We start from the raw sequence: 16,200 nt of genomic DNA, 5'->3' as shown, positions 1-16,200 counted from the left end.
GCCTCACCAATGCAGAATAGAGGGGGAGGAGAACCTCTCTTGACCTACTAACCACACCCTTTCTAATACACCCCAGGATGCCATTGGCCTTCTTAGCCACAAGGGCACACTGCTGACTCATGGTCATCCTCCCGTCTACCATGACCCCCAGGTCCCTTTCACCTACACTGCTCTCCAGCAGGTCAGCCCCCAACCTGTACTGGTGCATGGCGTTTTTCTTCCCCAAATGCAAAACTCTACACTTGCTCTTGTTAAACTTCATCAGGTTTTTCCCCGCCCAAGTCTCCAGCCTGTCTAAGTCTCTCTGAATGGCAGCACAGCCTTCTGGTGTGTCAGCCACTCCTCCCAGCTTGGTGTCATCAGCAAACTTGCTGAGGGTACATTCTGTGCCCTCATCCAGGTCGTTGATGAAGATATTGAACAACACCGGTCCCAGTACCGACCCCTGAGGGACTCCACTAGTCACAGGCCTCCAACTAGATTCTGCCCCATTGACTACAACTCTCTGACTTCTTCCTTTCAACCAGTTCTTGATCCACCTCACTGCCTGATCATCAAACCCATACTTGATCAACTTATCTACAAGGATGCTGTGGGAGACGGTGTCAAATGCTTTACTGAAATCAAGATAGACCACATCTACCGCTCTACCATCATCTATCCACCTAGTAATTTCCTCATAGAAGGCTATGAGGTTAGTCAAACATGACTTACCCTTGGTAAAACCATGTTGACTGCTCTTGATGACACCCATCTCCTTGATATGTCTAGAGATAGTGCCAAGGACAAGTTGTTCCATTACCTTTCCAGAGATGGAGGTGAGGCTGACCGGTCTATAGTTACCCGGGTCCTCCTTCTTGCCCTTCTTGTAGACTGGAGTGACATTTGCTATCCTCCAGTCCTCAGGCACCTCTCCAGTTACCCATGACTTACCGAAGATGATGGAGAGTGGACTAGCAATGACCTCCGCCAGCTCCCTCAGCACCCTTGGATGCATTTCATCCGGACCCATCGATTTATGGATGTCCAGATTATGCAACTGATCCCTAACCCAATCCTCATCTACTATGTCCTCACCTATCTTGACTACTTCTGGGGTTATATGAATCTGGGGCTCATGGGAAAAGCCTGCAGGAGTAAAGACAGAGGCAAAGAAGGCATTCAGCACCTCTGCCTTCTTCATATCCTCTGTCACCAGGGCACCCACCTCATTCAGCAGTGGGCCTATATTGCCTCTGGTATTAGCTTTGTTGGCTATGTATTTGAAAAAGCCCTTTCTACTGTCCTTAACCCGACTTGCAAGGTTAAGTTCCAAGGAGGCCTTAGCTTTCCTAGTTGCCTCCCTACATTCCCTGACAACATTCCTATATTCCTCCCAAGTGACCAGTCCCTCCTTCCATGATCTATAGATTTTCCTCTTCCACTTGAGTTTCCCCAGCAGTTCCTTTTTTAACCACGCTGGTCTCCTAGCTCCCTTACTAGATTTTCTACCCATTGGGACACACTGATGCTGTGCTTGCAAGAAGTGGTCCTTGAATGTTGTCCAGCTATCTTGAGCCCCTTTACCTTCTAGCACTCTGTCCCATGGGACTTCCCTTAACAATTGGTTGAGGAGGCCGAAGTTTGCTCTGTAGAAGTCCAGGGTTCTGGTCCTGCTGGAAATTCTGTTCCTCCCACACAGGATCCTGAACTCCACCATCTCATGGTCACTGCAGCCAAGGTTGCCATTGACCACCACTGCTTCAATAAGGCCCTCCTTGTTGGTGAGCACAAGATCCAGCAGCGCTCCTCTTCTAGTCGGCTCATCCACCATTTGCATTAAGAAGTTGTCATCAATGCATTGGAGGAACCTCCTAGACTGTGAAAGGCTGGCTGTATAAGTCTTCCAGCAGATATCGGGATAGTTAAAATCTCCCATGAGGACCAAGGACTGCAGTTGTGAGGCTGCTTTCAGCTGCCTGTAGAAAGCCTCATCAACTTCCTCATCTTGATCAGGAGGTCTGTAGTAGACCCCCACAACTGTGTCACCCATACTACCCTGTCCTTTAATTCTTACCCACAGAATTTCAACTCGCTCCTCATCAGCCCCTGTACAAAACTCGATACATTCTAGTTGCTCTCTCACATAAAGAGCAACTCCACCACCTCGCTTCACCAACCGATCTTTCCTAAAAAGCACATAGCCATCCATGGCCACATTCCAGTCGTGTGAGCTGTCCCACCATGTCTCTGTTACTGCTACCAGATCATAACCCTTAGACCGCACACAGACCTCTAACTCTTCCTGTTTATTCCCCATGCTGCGCGCATTGGTGTACAGGCATTTCAGGAAGCAAGTAGAGCACATCGGTGGGACTAAATGTGGTAAGAAACAACACACAAGAAACACGTGGAAGAATAATTGGCACGATGGATACGTGACCATCAGGAAGCTGCAGCACCTCTAAGTGATGCAGAGAACTGAACAGAGTCACTGACCTGCTGGTTTTCAAAAGGAGGCACCTCCTGGCTTAAATGAACTACTTCTCTTATTTATTTATGGTGCAATTTTACTAGCATTCTCTAGGTAAAGACCTCTAGTACAGATGCAGTTAAATCAATATAGCATCCTCTTCTTGTATTTGGAAACACTATAAATCCTACTGCCAGGATGCTCTCAAAACTAGATACGGATTATATAATTAGGATTTTGAAGGTATATCTGTACCACCAAAAATCTCTAATGTAAATCTGCCCTGTATCTGAGGAAATAGACTATGTGAAAGAAAAAAACACTATTTAATGTGCAGCTAAACAAAAACTAAGCTTAAAGAAAATTATTTATACAGAAATCTATTATTCCAATGTAGTTTCTTAATTTGAAGGAAGGTTTATGCAAACTAATCAGCTTGCTGTCAGGCAGGTATTACAATTAAGACTGTGTCAGTACTTCCATCATAACAAAATTTTGCGGTGTTTCTTGCTGAGATGGAAATGCCTGCCTTGCACTGAGAATTTTTATGTGAGCCCTGTCAGCCTTCTGGAAACAAAAAATGAACCCATGCAGAGGATTTGATATAACTCACTCTGTGTATTTTTTTCAAATTTCTTTTTTTTTTTTTTTGTTTTTTTGTTATCTGCTGTATTCTGTCTGCATCAAAGGTGATGAGCCTTACAGAGGTCAGCTCCAGACCTGCATTTTGTCTTATGAACGGGCTACATTAGGCACCAATGGAGTGCTAAAGGCATGAAAGCTTCTTTCCTGCAGCTTGGGTAGGCAAAAAGATAAATTGGAAGGGTTTTGAAGCAAGAAGGTATTATTATGGCATTACAGAGCCAGCTATGCAGCAAGACAGCCGTGACAATTTATGTCCTCTAAATATCTGGCCCATACGTTCTAACTTTACCACAGGTAATACCCCAGTTTCAAAGGCATCACACTTCTGATAAGCCTTGTGGTGGATCTCTGATTGCAATGTAAATAGGGTAAAAAGGCACAGGCTAGAAAGTAGGCACTCAGAAAAAAGGTCAGGACTAAACTATTTGTAATGGTTCTGAATTAAGTTTTCTGCTATATGTAATTTCAAACTAGAAAGCACTGTTGAGTTTTATCTGGCAAAGTCCAATTTTTGGCACTTTGGCCTCAGCTTAAGCAAGGTGATGGGCAAGGCACAGTGGTCACAGAAAAGCAAAAGCTGTGCGAGAGGAAACCTCAGTGCTTCAGAGAAATCTATGTCCTCATCTTACGTGGAATACAGAGCTTACTACTGAAATATCAAGTTTAATCAAGGCAGCTTGCTGATCAGCCATTTAAAAAATGTAACAACTCTGTAGCATTGCAAGGACTTTTTGGCCTAAATGAAGTTCTGACAGTTCCTAGCTTGACCTCCTGTTTCCAGTGATTTATAAAAATGGGCTGAAACGAGATCAAAGTAGTGTCTAAGCTGCTTATCTTTAATTTATAAACTCCTGCCTTCTTTGGGCTTACAGCAGTGCTTTTAATGTTGAGTTGGGTTGGTTTGTTTTTGTTTGTTTGTTTGTTTTTTTTTGAGGGAGATTTTCCTGCCACCTGTAACCTTTAAAATGTAGTAAAATAATAATATTTAACTCATGAGCAGCATTTCTTCTGCTGTCACATTGGATGAAAATATTTCCAACAGTGCCTCTGTTAAAATGACACAAGCATTTTGAAGCGGCAGAATGATAAAACACCTTTCAGGGAACAGATCCAACATAGACACCCTCTGAGCTGCATCAGATCTATTTTCACTTAAATTTGACCTAAATAGCTCTATGTTCAAAAGGAATATATTCTAGAGACATTACTGCAAATTTAAATGGGAGTAAGATAGGGTGGATTTTAAAACAAAACTTCTCAGGTGGGAAAACACTAAACTAAACATAGGCTCAAGACAGTCTGAACCTCTGAGATGCCCCAGAGTGACTCCAACCTTCCGATAGCTCCAGTGCTGGTTTCCCTTCATCCCGTGACAGTCGTACAGCGTGACAGGGCTACTGTGCGAAATGGCGTCGAAGCAGAACTTTCTGGTGTGAAGTGGCTCCCCGGGGCGGATGTCTTCTCTCCAACCAAAGGTGAAGAGCTAGAAAACCAATAAGGTAATGTAATGATATATAATTAGTGAAAAACATTTAAAACCACACACAAAGCTTGACGCATTTTTCCCTACTCTGCACGCCCCAGCTGCTGATTAAATGAGATTTTGCCTATGTGCAATTTTAAGTGATGCCAACTGCCTTAATTAAAGTGCATTGGTGGTGATGTGGAATATACCCCAAAAAGGCACAATCCCTATGGCAGGTAAGAAAAAAGTCTCTGGCAACACAGTTCTGTGAAGAGGAGAGGGGATACATTGTACATTGCCTTTAGTTATCCTGTGAAAAGACCAACTTGTGTGCACTAGGACTGCAGCTACCTGGGACTCACAAAGCCTCTGCCAGTGACTTTTCTGTAGCGCTCGTCTGGGTCTGAAGAAGCTACCTAGAGACATTTTTCCTCACAGCATCTTCCTTGTGTTTAATGAAGAGTTTCCCTCTGTTTATATGGGACACTGTTAGCATATCGTCTCTCAACTGTCTTTTTTCCTCCAAACAACACATATTAAATGATCTTCATCTTTCTGCTGCAAACCTGGTGAGCTACAGGCAGCTTGTTAAAGCCCTTTTTCTTGCTGCCTGAGAGGAATCATGGAGGATCACAGTTAACAGAGGAATCCTTCTCAATCAGACACCAGCTGTCTGAAATGATCTGTGGCACTGCAATCTTCCAGTCATCAGATGAAGGTCAGATCTGACAGGATCAAATTTAAAGATGCAGAGGGTGTTTTCCTTTCCCATGGACCAGTCTTTGCAGAAAACAGGCTTCAGGTTGTAAAATGCTACTGAGCAGCTCTGCTGAGAGCTGTGAGGGTTGTTGTTTTTTTTTTTCTCTTTATTTTTATTATTTTTTAATGTGTATGTGTCAGTGAAATTCTTTACCTTTTCACTTGACTTTTGATTTTCCATAGTACAAACTGAAACATAACATTGAGAAAGTGAAGCTCTCTTTAAACAAGCAAACTTTGCTAGTGGAAACTGTTTACCAGTGATGATTCAGGTGGAACTGCACTCAGGCTTGTTATCCAGAAAATCAGCTCCCCATACTGTGGTCAGACTGCCTCCAGCATCACAGCTACCTCATCTTAGGGCAGCTTTGGTCCTTATTTAAGCACCCTGCTCCCTGCAATGTACACTTTCCCTGATAGAACCAGTATCTACAAATCCAAATTGAAGCTTGAAGTCATATGGGTCTGATCCAGAATGCTTATCTGTTGCATTTCCCAGATTTGAATAATTTGAATCGTTTTGTGGGGTTTGTTTGTTTGTTTGTTTTGACATCTTTCATTTTATGGTCTTTATAACATCAATAGCTTTTAAAAATACTCATCTTCGATCCTATACCATCCTCCACATGCCACATTTGAGTGGCGTTACTGTTCCCTTCGGTCTCCAGGCACAAAATACAAGCATAAACCCAAATATTTGCTTTTTTGTTGTTGTATAGCTCATTGTAAGCCTCTGTTCTCTCTGTTAGCTGCTGTTGCTCCCTACTTACTTCTGTGTTAGAGGTTTTCTAGACAGCATTCTCAGTCTGCCCCTGTCCTGCTTATTTCTGCTTTCCTCCAGAGTGCATTTAACATTTATCTGCAGTAAAATGCAGTGAACAGCTTTAATGTAATTTTCAACACAATTCTGGCTTTTAAAAAGTAAACTCTTTTTCTACTCTTCCTCTTTCTTGGAAGCAGCACCATGGGATCTCTACAAAGATAACTTACCATTTCACAAGCAAACTCAGAAGTAAGACTTGGCACAGAAAAAAGCTAAGCTGCTGCTTCTTTAGAAAAAGAGAAGCCTGAGATGAATTTACTTTAAGGAAAATAAGAAACAACAAAAGCCATTTCCTTTCTCTTATTCTTAAACCTAGAGCTCAAAGTGATGAATAACAAATACCTAGAGAAATGGAGTGGAACAGTGGCTCTGTGATATAACTGCTACAACAGAGATCCTCTTGCAGGACCTTCCTCATCTTTCCCAGTGGGTGGCTCTCCAGATTTCTCATGCCTTGCATGACTGGTGGGTGGAGGGGCCAATTTCTGTGGCTCCCTGGACGTTGGCCCAAGTACCACTACCCTACTGAACGGATTGGTAGGGCAGAAAGAGCTCAAGTTAGCTTTTAAATCAGATTATACTGATCCAGGGAATCCCTTTTCCCATTTCTACTGCTGTGTAGTTTCTGAAGACAGTTTGACAGTTAAGATATGGTAATAGATGGGGTTTTTTTTATTATCTTCCACTGAAACCCAGGATCTGTGTATTACTACATGTCAAATGTTTAGACTAGCACATTCTTTTTCCTCCTTCTTAGACTCCTGTTTTGTAAAATAGTTTCATTTTAAAATCAACAAGTACACATTCTCCTTAGTGATACTATTATAAAGTCAACCTTGTTTGTGCAGAAGCAAGTTTTAGGAGTAGAAGGGAGAAGAGAAAAAGATTGATCAGAAAAAAGTTTAGACTTCTGTATACACTCAATTCATATAAAAATCTTTAAATACAAGATAAAATTGGAAGGCCTACGGTCCTTCCAATCTCATCATTCTATGCTATCCTCCATTACATATCCAATTCTCTCTAGTTAACACGAAGTCTGGCTGTTAGAAAAATTACCTCCCCTCTGCACAATGTGCAACAATGCTATGTGTTCTTATCTGAAGTCTTGAGTACATAATGCTCCACTTTGCCACCACCTGTCACTTTGAATTTTGTTGTTCCTTTGCCCTAAGCTGTTAGAAGCCATCCTGTGTCTGATTTTACAAGAATGGATGAACCCTTTTGTACTCCTTCCTTCATTCCTGCTTACTGATTTGAAATGAGGCTGCACCTAAATTCCCAGATACATTATTAACAAACAGCAGGCTGGTTCTTCACTTGCAACCCACAGAGCCACTGTTCACTGCTCCCCGGTGGACCCTAGAAATCCTCTGTCCTGGCTCAGTGGATGCTCGTTCTCCTCCTTCGCTGTGTCTCATACCACAGAGCCTGTAAAACACAGCCTCATACTCTGCATTTGCAACCAAGCTACCCCTCGACCCTCATCCTTTAGCTTTTCATGCAGCCTAGCCCTGTCACGCAATAACTAGGGAAAATACAGCTTTCCAGCTTCATTTATAATTGGCACAGGGCCTGGAGAATGATTGCCTGATACAGCCATTGGCTTGGGACCATCTATAGGACAAAGGCTCTTTTGATACCATTAATGCTTTCCAGCCTGACAACGCTGTTCAATTACTGGCTGCCTGGCTGGGGTCCATCAGCTGGCATTGTGCTTTGACTACGGTGTTAGACTTGAGCAGACAACATGTGCCCCACACAAAAATGAAATGCCATGTTTCAGAAGTGGGCTCTGGCTTTAACTATACCTCCAAGAAAAGAGGAAAGAGCTGGGCAGGCTGCATTGCTACTTGCTGGGCTGTGATAGAGATTATGCCTGTCCACTTGCTCCTTGGCCAGGCTGGGGGTCCTGAGAAGAGGGAATGGTGCCTGTCATTTTCCTTTGCTGCTGGTTGATCAGTATGGTCAAGCCCCAGTTTACCCAAAGCCAGAAGTTAGCTCTGGGAAGACACAGGTGGAAGAATGTAGAGCCGCGCAATCCTTTCCTTCCCCTCTGTTTTTTAATTCTCAGGAAGTTTCTAGAAACTGCAGTGACATTCATCCTCTCTCCCCACCCTTCTCCCATTCACCAAAAAGCCTGCAATTGCTTCATGAACCTTTTGTCTGTTATTTGCCAACTGGGGCTTGTACAACCCCAGGGGAGAAGGTGTCTTCCTTCTCCTGGGGGCTGCTAAAGGGCTGCACCTCTCAGCATGGCTGCTGAGACTGTCAGTTTTTAATTCCTGCCCGTGTAACATGACACAAATCAAGTACCACCAAGGATCATATATTGATCTAGCGTCAGCACTGATGGCTGCTGCACTGATCATATCAAGCTACTATACTTTGCCACTGAACTCCCTCTAAATTTATAGCAGAAGTTACAAGACCAGCTCAGTGTCAATAGATGCTATTTGAAATATGATACTAAAATTCTTGGTATTTTCATTCACATTGCTAGTTTATACTGGCATATGTAGAAATCACGTAGGCAACAAACTCAAGAAGACACAAGCACTAAAGAGAAGCTCTCTGAGGCTTGGTCAGGTGGTCAGTAGCTCTTCACACTCTTTAACAAAGTTAATCTTCACAGCTTACCGTGGTGCAAGAGGGAGATGTTTGATTAGACTGTGATCTTACACATACCTCAAGTAAATGTTCCTCCCCAGGCAGCCTTTGGAATTGAGTAAGAAGAGCTAGTGGAAAAATTTCCATCAAAATGTACCAACCTAAACCACATTTTTGTGGCAATTTTTGGACTTCCACCAACTGCCAGCAACACAGAGACAGATTTTGCTCACCAGGTTGGAAGTTGAGATTTTGCCCTGCAGGTTCCTGGGGAGCTACAGGGCATGGAGGCACTGGTTATGGCTGGAGTAGTGGAAGCCCATGTGCTAACTCAGTGCTCACAGTCTCTCTGCTGTGGGAAACTTCAGGGAAAAGGGGGAAAAAAATGCTGTCTTCTTTCTGAAAAAAATAAAAATAAAAATCCCCCAAGCCCCGCATCACCAAAGTGTTCTGACCTTCCAAAATGAAACATTTTCAGAAGTTATTTTCTAGAGAACTGAAAGTTCTCCTCTCAATTAAATATTTTTTACATACCATAATTTCCTATGAGCTAGAAATTCAGAGTTTCAGTGAGGCCTACTGCCTTGTTCGCTTCACCTTTTAGTTTATGAGATTCTGTGATTCTTTCTTGTCTTTCTTAAACGGCATCTTCAAGATCTGTACCTTGCACAAACTCACGCTTGAAATCTATCAGCCAGATCAAAGTCTCTCATACCAGGAGTCTGACTACTTGAGTAAATTTAGTTTAGTTTTTACTCTAACCCCGAAACCAATAGAATATTACCACTACTAAAATGATGCAAATAAGAATGTGCCCAGTCATACAGTAGTAGATACTATGCCAGGTCCTTGTCTGGTAAGGCATGACACAAAATAATCTTTCTTTTAAAAGGTCTATTTTCCAGTTTTCGAAAATGAGTTCATTTCTAGGAGAAAGCTAAATCTATTTATTTATTACAATAAAAGTAATTAAACTTTTATACATTATTTATATCTATGAATAAATGATAACTCTATTTATTACTCTAATTTCCTTCTAATGATTCTTCACCATTTCTCAGATGATTTCTAGGCTTTACAGCGACAGGCGGATCAGTAACTCGTTCCTGTCAGTGGGAATAACAACCTTTGAATGCAGTGCTGTCTTCTGGGGGAAAAAAACCCAACCAACAACAAAAAACCCGCACCCCAGGAGGCACCGGCCGCGGGGAGGGGTCCCGGGGCGCAGCGGCGGCTCGGGCGGTCCCGCTGCCGCAGCGCCCCCTGCCGCCCGCCCGCGGTCACGCAGCCGCCGCCGCCCGCGCCTCCCCTCCGCAGCCCCGGGGCACCCAAGCGTTCAGCCGCCTGGATGAAATATCCCGGGTTACAGCTCGGCACACCTTTCCCAGAGCAGTCGTCCCGCGCCGCTGGGAGCGTGTTCCCGAGCGGTGTTTTCCAGCGGGGAGAAGGTACGCGCTGTTCCGCAGCAGCCCGGGAGAAAGAATCCCCGCGGTCCCTGCAGCGCGCACCAAGCACCGACATGCTCGAGGCTTCCTGGATCTGGTTCTGCGCTCTGAGGAGCCGGTTGGTTGAACTCCTTTTGTGCTGGCTTAGCCCTATTCATTTTAATGAAGTCACTTTTCGTCCTTAGTAAAGAATGAGACCTTTACATCCCAAACTCTGCAATGCCCTGGAGGACATTGAAACATGGATTCCTCCCTATACTTCTCCCTTTGCATCCCTTCCTCTGCCTCACAAGAACTTACTCCTTCAAAGGATATTTCAAGTCTCTTCTCTGCTTTCCCTGCCATTTTTTTTTTTTTTTTTTAATTTCTTTCACTTTTTAATCCAGTTTTCTTCCCTTCTTTCTCTCATCTCTGGCAGCCTTAGGACTTCCTCCCTCCTTGAGGAGGGTTTGGAGCTCTTCAGGTTTTCAGATTTTAAAGCCAGCAAGCACTCTGGTTATCTAGTCTGGACCATGCAACTTCCTTCAACTAATTGCTTGAATTACTGAACGTCTTCCATAAACAAAAGAGGCTTATATTTATCTTGTCTTGGCATCCTATCACTGTGCTACATCTTTGGTAGCTATGTGAAGAAGCCTTCTTTCTGCAACTTCCTTTTTCCCAAGTTGGCACTTTCCTAAATTGTGATCATCCTTCAGCTTCTCCGTTTCATTCACTTGCACCTCTCCCCCTAAATTTCTTAGTATCCTCTTAGAGTGATTTATTGACCTCAGCACTTCAAATATCTCTCAGAAGTCCACTCTCCTGAGCTTTTAAGCTTTCACAAAGTGCCACGTGTGACTGCCAGGTCAATTTTTGCTCCTCAGCTTTCGGAAGTTTTTCTAATCTCGGATCTTCCTCTGTGAAAGGCATATTCACTAAAATTGCTAATAAATGGTTAGGTTGTACTTTTCATCCAGATTATGTTTGTTCACATTGGCCAGACCCACATCCTGTGGGTCGTGATCCCCTTCCTAAGGCACTCACAGCCACAGTGAGTGCAGATCAGAGCTCTTTTTCTCCATGCTCCTAAAAGTTAATATTTTTCTACCTTACCAATGTAGATGAAATCTATTTTTGAGGCTTTATCATCCCTTGTCTTTGTGAAACTCTTTTTTTCTGTTTTTTTTTACCCACCTATCTTGCTTATATCTCATATTAATTTAAAATATACCTGCTTATTGAGATGGAATCACAGAAGCAGATAACCACTAGAGATTTACAAGCTTTTTACATTTGAAATATTTGCAGGTAACTGAACCAAAATTAACGTGGTTTTATGACACAATGGCAAGGAATGGGGAACCCAAAAACTCCTCGGGCATTGCAATTCCTTTTGGAAATTAACAGGAATACATAGCCCAGGTGGGGGTTGGAATTTCTGAGATTATGATAAAGAAACTGGAAAACAGAAACACCAGTTTTATACTGAATTTCTCTTTCCACTGATAAAATACCTGTTCGTGTGACCACGTCCGTTCTGAGCCATCCTTCACACAGATGTCCAGCCTCAGCTCAGTCCCTGTGGCTCCATGTTTACTGTCCACACAGAGGCTGGCTGCCACGTTTCGAATCTGCAAAACCGAGCAGCAACATTTCATGTTAAACCATGCTGCAGAACAGAGCTTCCAACATTAGGGGGTTAGGAGTTGAGCTTCCTTAGCAACTAAAGGGCTTGAGACTGACCATTAGTTACATAAAACTGGTGAAACTTTTTACAGGGCAGAGAGCCACGTCCTGGAATGAACTGTTCTATTTGTGAACAGCTTTAGAAGCAGCAAAGTTTGAAATAGTCAGCTCAAAAATGAAAGGTAGGTCTGTATGAAATATTTTTATGCAAAGAAACTAAGAGGAAAAAAAGTCTGAGAAGTTCAAAACTTGGTCTGTTTCTTCCCTCCTACCAGAGCAAGAGACATCAACTGTGTTAAGAGGAAATTATTTCCGTATGAGTCTCTCACAGGCTTTGGATCAATATGTCTTGAAAACTCAGGCACATCCTGTTCCAATGCTTGTTCTTTGACACAATAACACCATTGCAGAGAAGGTCACACACTAGGGCTCAAAGTGCATAAATTTAAAAAGTACTTAACAAATTTGTACTGTAACTGTGCTTACCCCTTGAGGTTCCTTGTGCTGTCTGCAAACATTCTGTAACTTCTTAAAATTAAAACCTCATTTTTGAGACTGAAGTAACTGAGCAGTAATTAATCTGTAGCTATCAGTCGTACCAGTTATGTCCCACTGCTGCTAGGGATATTTTTCTGGATGACTGGATTGAAAAGGTGCACATTGCTCACTGCTCCCATAAAGAGGAAAATCCCAAATATATTTTTCAAATAGATGCATATTTCTCCTTGAATACCTTAGTTGGGCTACTTAAAAATCCTCTAGACACCTCCAGAATGCAAGGATTTCTTAAAAGACATTCCCGGACAATGACTTACACAGAAACTGAGTAATCAAAGTCCTCTTACATACATAGAGCTGTGCACAAATTCTGTATGTATAATTTATAGGAAGCAGGTGCACATTTTTACATTCTGGCCTCTACTTTGATCCTTACGTAAAAAAAAATAAAAGCTAGATGCCAAATAGAGAGACAATCGAGTGGACAGTTGTATTTTTCCATGGAAAATATTTTTCAAGTTATCCTTGTTGCTGAATTACGTTAGACAAATGTAAACACTGCCTCTCCAATACTGCAGACCTCATGCACAAAACCAAAGGATGGAAAACTCAGCATATCACCAAACACTGCAAGGTGGGGGCAATCCCCATGCTTGTGAGGCACATGGGAGAGCCACTCAGCTCTTTTTCTCATTCTGGAGGCTTGGAACTGAGTCTATTCACCATGTTCTAAGAAAGATTTAGACAGATGGGAAAGCAACAGGAACCAGAGCAAATATAAAAACCATCACCTTCAGGAAAGGTTTTAGGAGCTGAGCTGTGTTTGTTTAGTCAAGAAAAGAACAGAACAGGCAAATGATGAGGGCATTAGTTTGAGTGATGGGCTCCAACAGCCTCTGAGCCTTCACTGGTGCTTAGAGAAGTCTTGGACAAGCCCAGTTCTAGGGTATTTTTTTGTATTTCAATACAATAAATATTGCTATAGATTAGTGCTATAAGACACTAGCATTTCATACGCACAACTAGATGCAGAAACCCAGCTCGGAGCCCCACAGGACAAAGGGTCACATTAGCTGAAAAAAAAAGGATGAAAGGTAATTAGTTCTCAAAAACCCTGCCTTCATTTTTGTATCACCCAGCAAAAGAGACAGGAAAGAATAATGAGGGAAGTAGATTTTAATTTGGTATTTTTAAAGTTTCATGTGAAATACCTACTTGACGTATAATTTTTTTGAGAGTTTTCAATCATTTCTCAGTGCACTTAAATTTCCATTGTATAAGTAAAGATTACTGGCCTACTGCAAAATTAAATGATACATCACTTCTCTTCTTAGAGAATGTGAGCTAATTAAAATGGAGCTGCTAACCATTGCTATTAATAATTAGAGTATATTTATGTGATTGAGAATTGTAAAATGACAGTGAATACACTGTCAGTCCAATGAATGCTTATTAGATTTAAGCATTTTAATAATTCTGTGTTGATGGCATCACTCCATCCTGTTCTCAGTCATTTGAACCATGCTATAAATTTGTTCTATGCATTTCAGGGAAAGTCTTGAGCTGAAGCTGCATTCAGTTCTTTCCCTGCTGGAACCTGTCTCCCCTGTTCTTTATTTCTTCTCTTTTTCTGTCTGCTCCCAAAAGGTTTCCTTGAGGTGTTTTTTTCTCTGGTTTGTTGCAGCTCACATGTTAACTCATCCTTTTTTTTTTTTTTTTTTTATCCTTCCTTTCATTGTGGAGGAGTCATCGTTTGTTTTTCATTTTCTTTTTGTAATACAGGCATTTCAGTCAAGCCCGTGCTTTTGTTTTCTGGTGTTTCTGTGTGGCCTTGGCAGTTGCTAGAAACTGAACTGAGCCATCGTGCTGCTGCCAGAACCCCAGGGAATGTTCTGCTGAGCCACACGGCCTGCAAATCCCCTAAGATGCTCATATGGAAGAAAGAAGGAAAGCAGAAGCACAGCAAAGAGAGGCTTTTTTTCTCATCTATACATCAATATCATAGAATGATAGAATGGTTTGGGTTGGAAGGGACTTTAAAGATCATCTAGTTCCAACCCCCCTGCACGGGCAGAGACACCTCCCACTAGACCAGGTTGCTCAGAGCCCCATCCAAACTGTCCTTGAACACTTCCAGGGAAGTGGCATGCACAGCTTCCCCAGGCAACCTGTTCCAGTCTCTCATCACTGTCACAAGAAACTATTTCTGCCTAATATTTAAATATCTAATTTAATCTAAAATCTCTTTCAGCTTAAAACCATTACCATTTGTCATACCACTACACGCCCTTGTAAAACGTCCCTCCCCAGCTTTCCTGTAGCCCCTTCAGGTACTTGAAGGCCTCTGTAAGGACTCCCCAGAGCCTTCTCTTCTCCAGGTGGAACAACTGCAGCTCTTTCAGCCTGTCTTCATAGGAGAGGTGCTCCAGGCCTCTGATCATCATTGAGGCCCTCTTCTGGACTTGCTCAAATATGCATTTGAACTTCCTTGTTACTGCCTAAGGTTATGAGTTACAACTGGCAAAGAAATAATCTAATACTCTTAATACACTCACATTTCCAACATTCATGTTTGTGCAATTCTAAAGACTGGGGATAAACAGGATACAGATTTTATCACCCATGCAGGTACGGCATTGAGTTGCTACACAGGATATTCATTTGCTCAACCTTACATGCTCTCATTTGTACAGACAGATAAGAGTATGCCACAAGCATTCATTCACAGAGTCTGTATGGACTAACAAGGATGGCTAGCAGTGATCTTAAAGGCTTGTTTAGAAGTAAAGTAATTCTGAAAAAAGCATGGGACACTATAGGTAAGTCATTATGGTTATTTAATTCTTGAAATGCCATCCTAACAGAAGCTGGGAGATAGATACTATCATTATGGGCTGTGTAGTCCTTACAGAGAGCAGCTGAAGCTTAAAAGCACAGAGAATACAAGCTCTAAGGGGTCTGTGTTCACTCTTCTATGTTGGAAGTCTCTAAGCAAGGACATACAAGCTTCTCAGTGCTGCACCGATGCTTGGGAACAAAGACACATCACCTGAGTGGGATTTCTGCTGGTGTAGCAGCTGACTTCTGTGCTTCAAATGAGGTAGCAAACTATAAGGAGAAATCACTGGTTAAGCCTAGATACAGTAATCCTTGGGTTGTACAAAAATAAGTTAACTTATGTTAAAACTACAGCTTCCTTTCTCTAAGGTAACAAGCCCATATTAAGATGAGTTTTCTCAGGCCCTAAGAAAGAAGTAAAGAACTATCTTAGCTTACTGACACTACAAGGGGGAAAGACAAAAGTGATGTAAAATTGGAGCTGGAACATGGGGGGACAGAAGACCTGAAAGCCTAGACTTCAGGTTTGAACAAGACACTGATACCTCTTGATATTTGAAGCTGCTGATTTGATACACAGGTATAAAAAAAAAAGAAAAAACAAATTTGGACACCTATCAAGAAAGGAAAAAAAAACAACACAGGTTCCCAAACAGTATTTACATATTGCAGAATATACAGTCTCTTAGATAACTTGCCCCTGGCTAAATCATGTTGGAGTTTTGCAGAAAGCCAGCATTTCCATGATTTAATAAGCTCCCCACGGGAGAGGTGGTCTAGCACTACACTCTCAAGATCATTGTATTTTGTCATTGGTGTGCAAGCATAGAATGGAATCTAGAGAGCAGTGGATGTGTTGATTACCCTGATAATCTTCTTGTCAAAAGATTACAGTCTTCTGAGGAAAATTAGGGTTGCAGGCCATTGACACAGTCTGCTAGGATTAATTTTGAAATTTTTGAATACTGTGGTGCAAGCTGGGTAATGACACACTTAC

General features: G+C 42.2%; 1 protein-coding gene across 1 annotated transcript in view; it reads right to left on the bottom strand.

Moving 5' to 3' along the window:
- Positions 1–16,200, bottom strand: part of GALNTL6 (polypeptide N-acetylgalactosaminyltransferase like 6) — a 461,920-nt gene that overhangs the window by 13,643 nt on the left and 432,077 nt on the right. Inside the window, exons 10-11 of the mRNA XM_051619401.1 lie at positions 11,696–11,812; positions 4,431–4,580 (exon numbers count right to left, since the gene is read on the bottom strand). Coding sequence (XP_051475361.1) covers positions 4,431–4,580; positions 11,696–11,812 — 267 coding nt within the window. The remainder of the gene's footprint in view (positions 1–4,430; positions 4,581–11,695; positions 11,813–16,200) is intronic.

The sequence above is a fragment of the Apus apus genome, chromosome 4 (genome assembly GCF_020740795.1).
Source record: "Apus apus isolate bApuApu2 chromosome 4, bApuApu2.pri.cur, whole genome shotgun sequence".
NCBI lineage: Eukaryota > Metazoa > Chordata > Aves > Apodiformes > Apodidae > Apus > Apus apus.
This window is presented reverse-complemented; position numbering and strand designations above follow the sequence as displayed.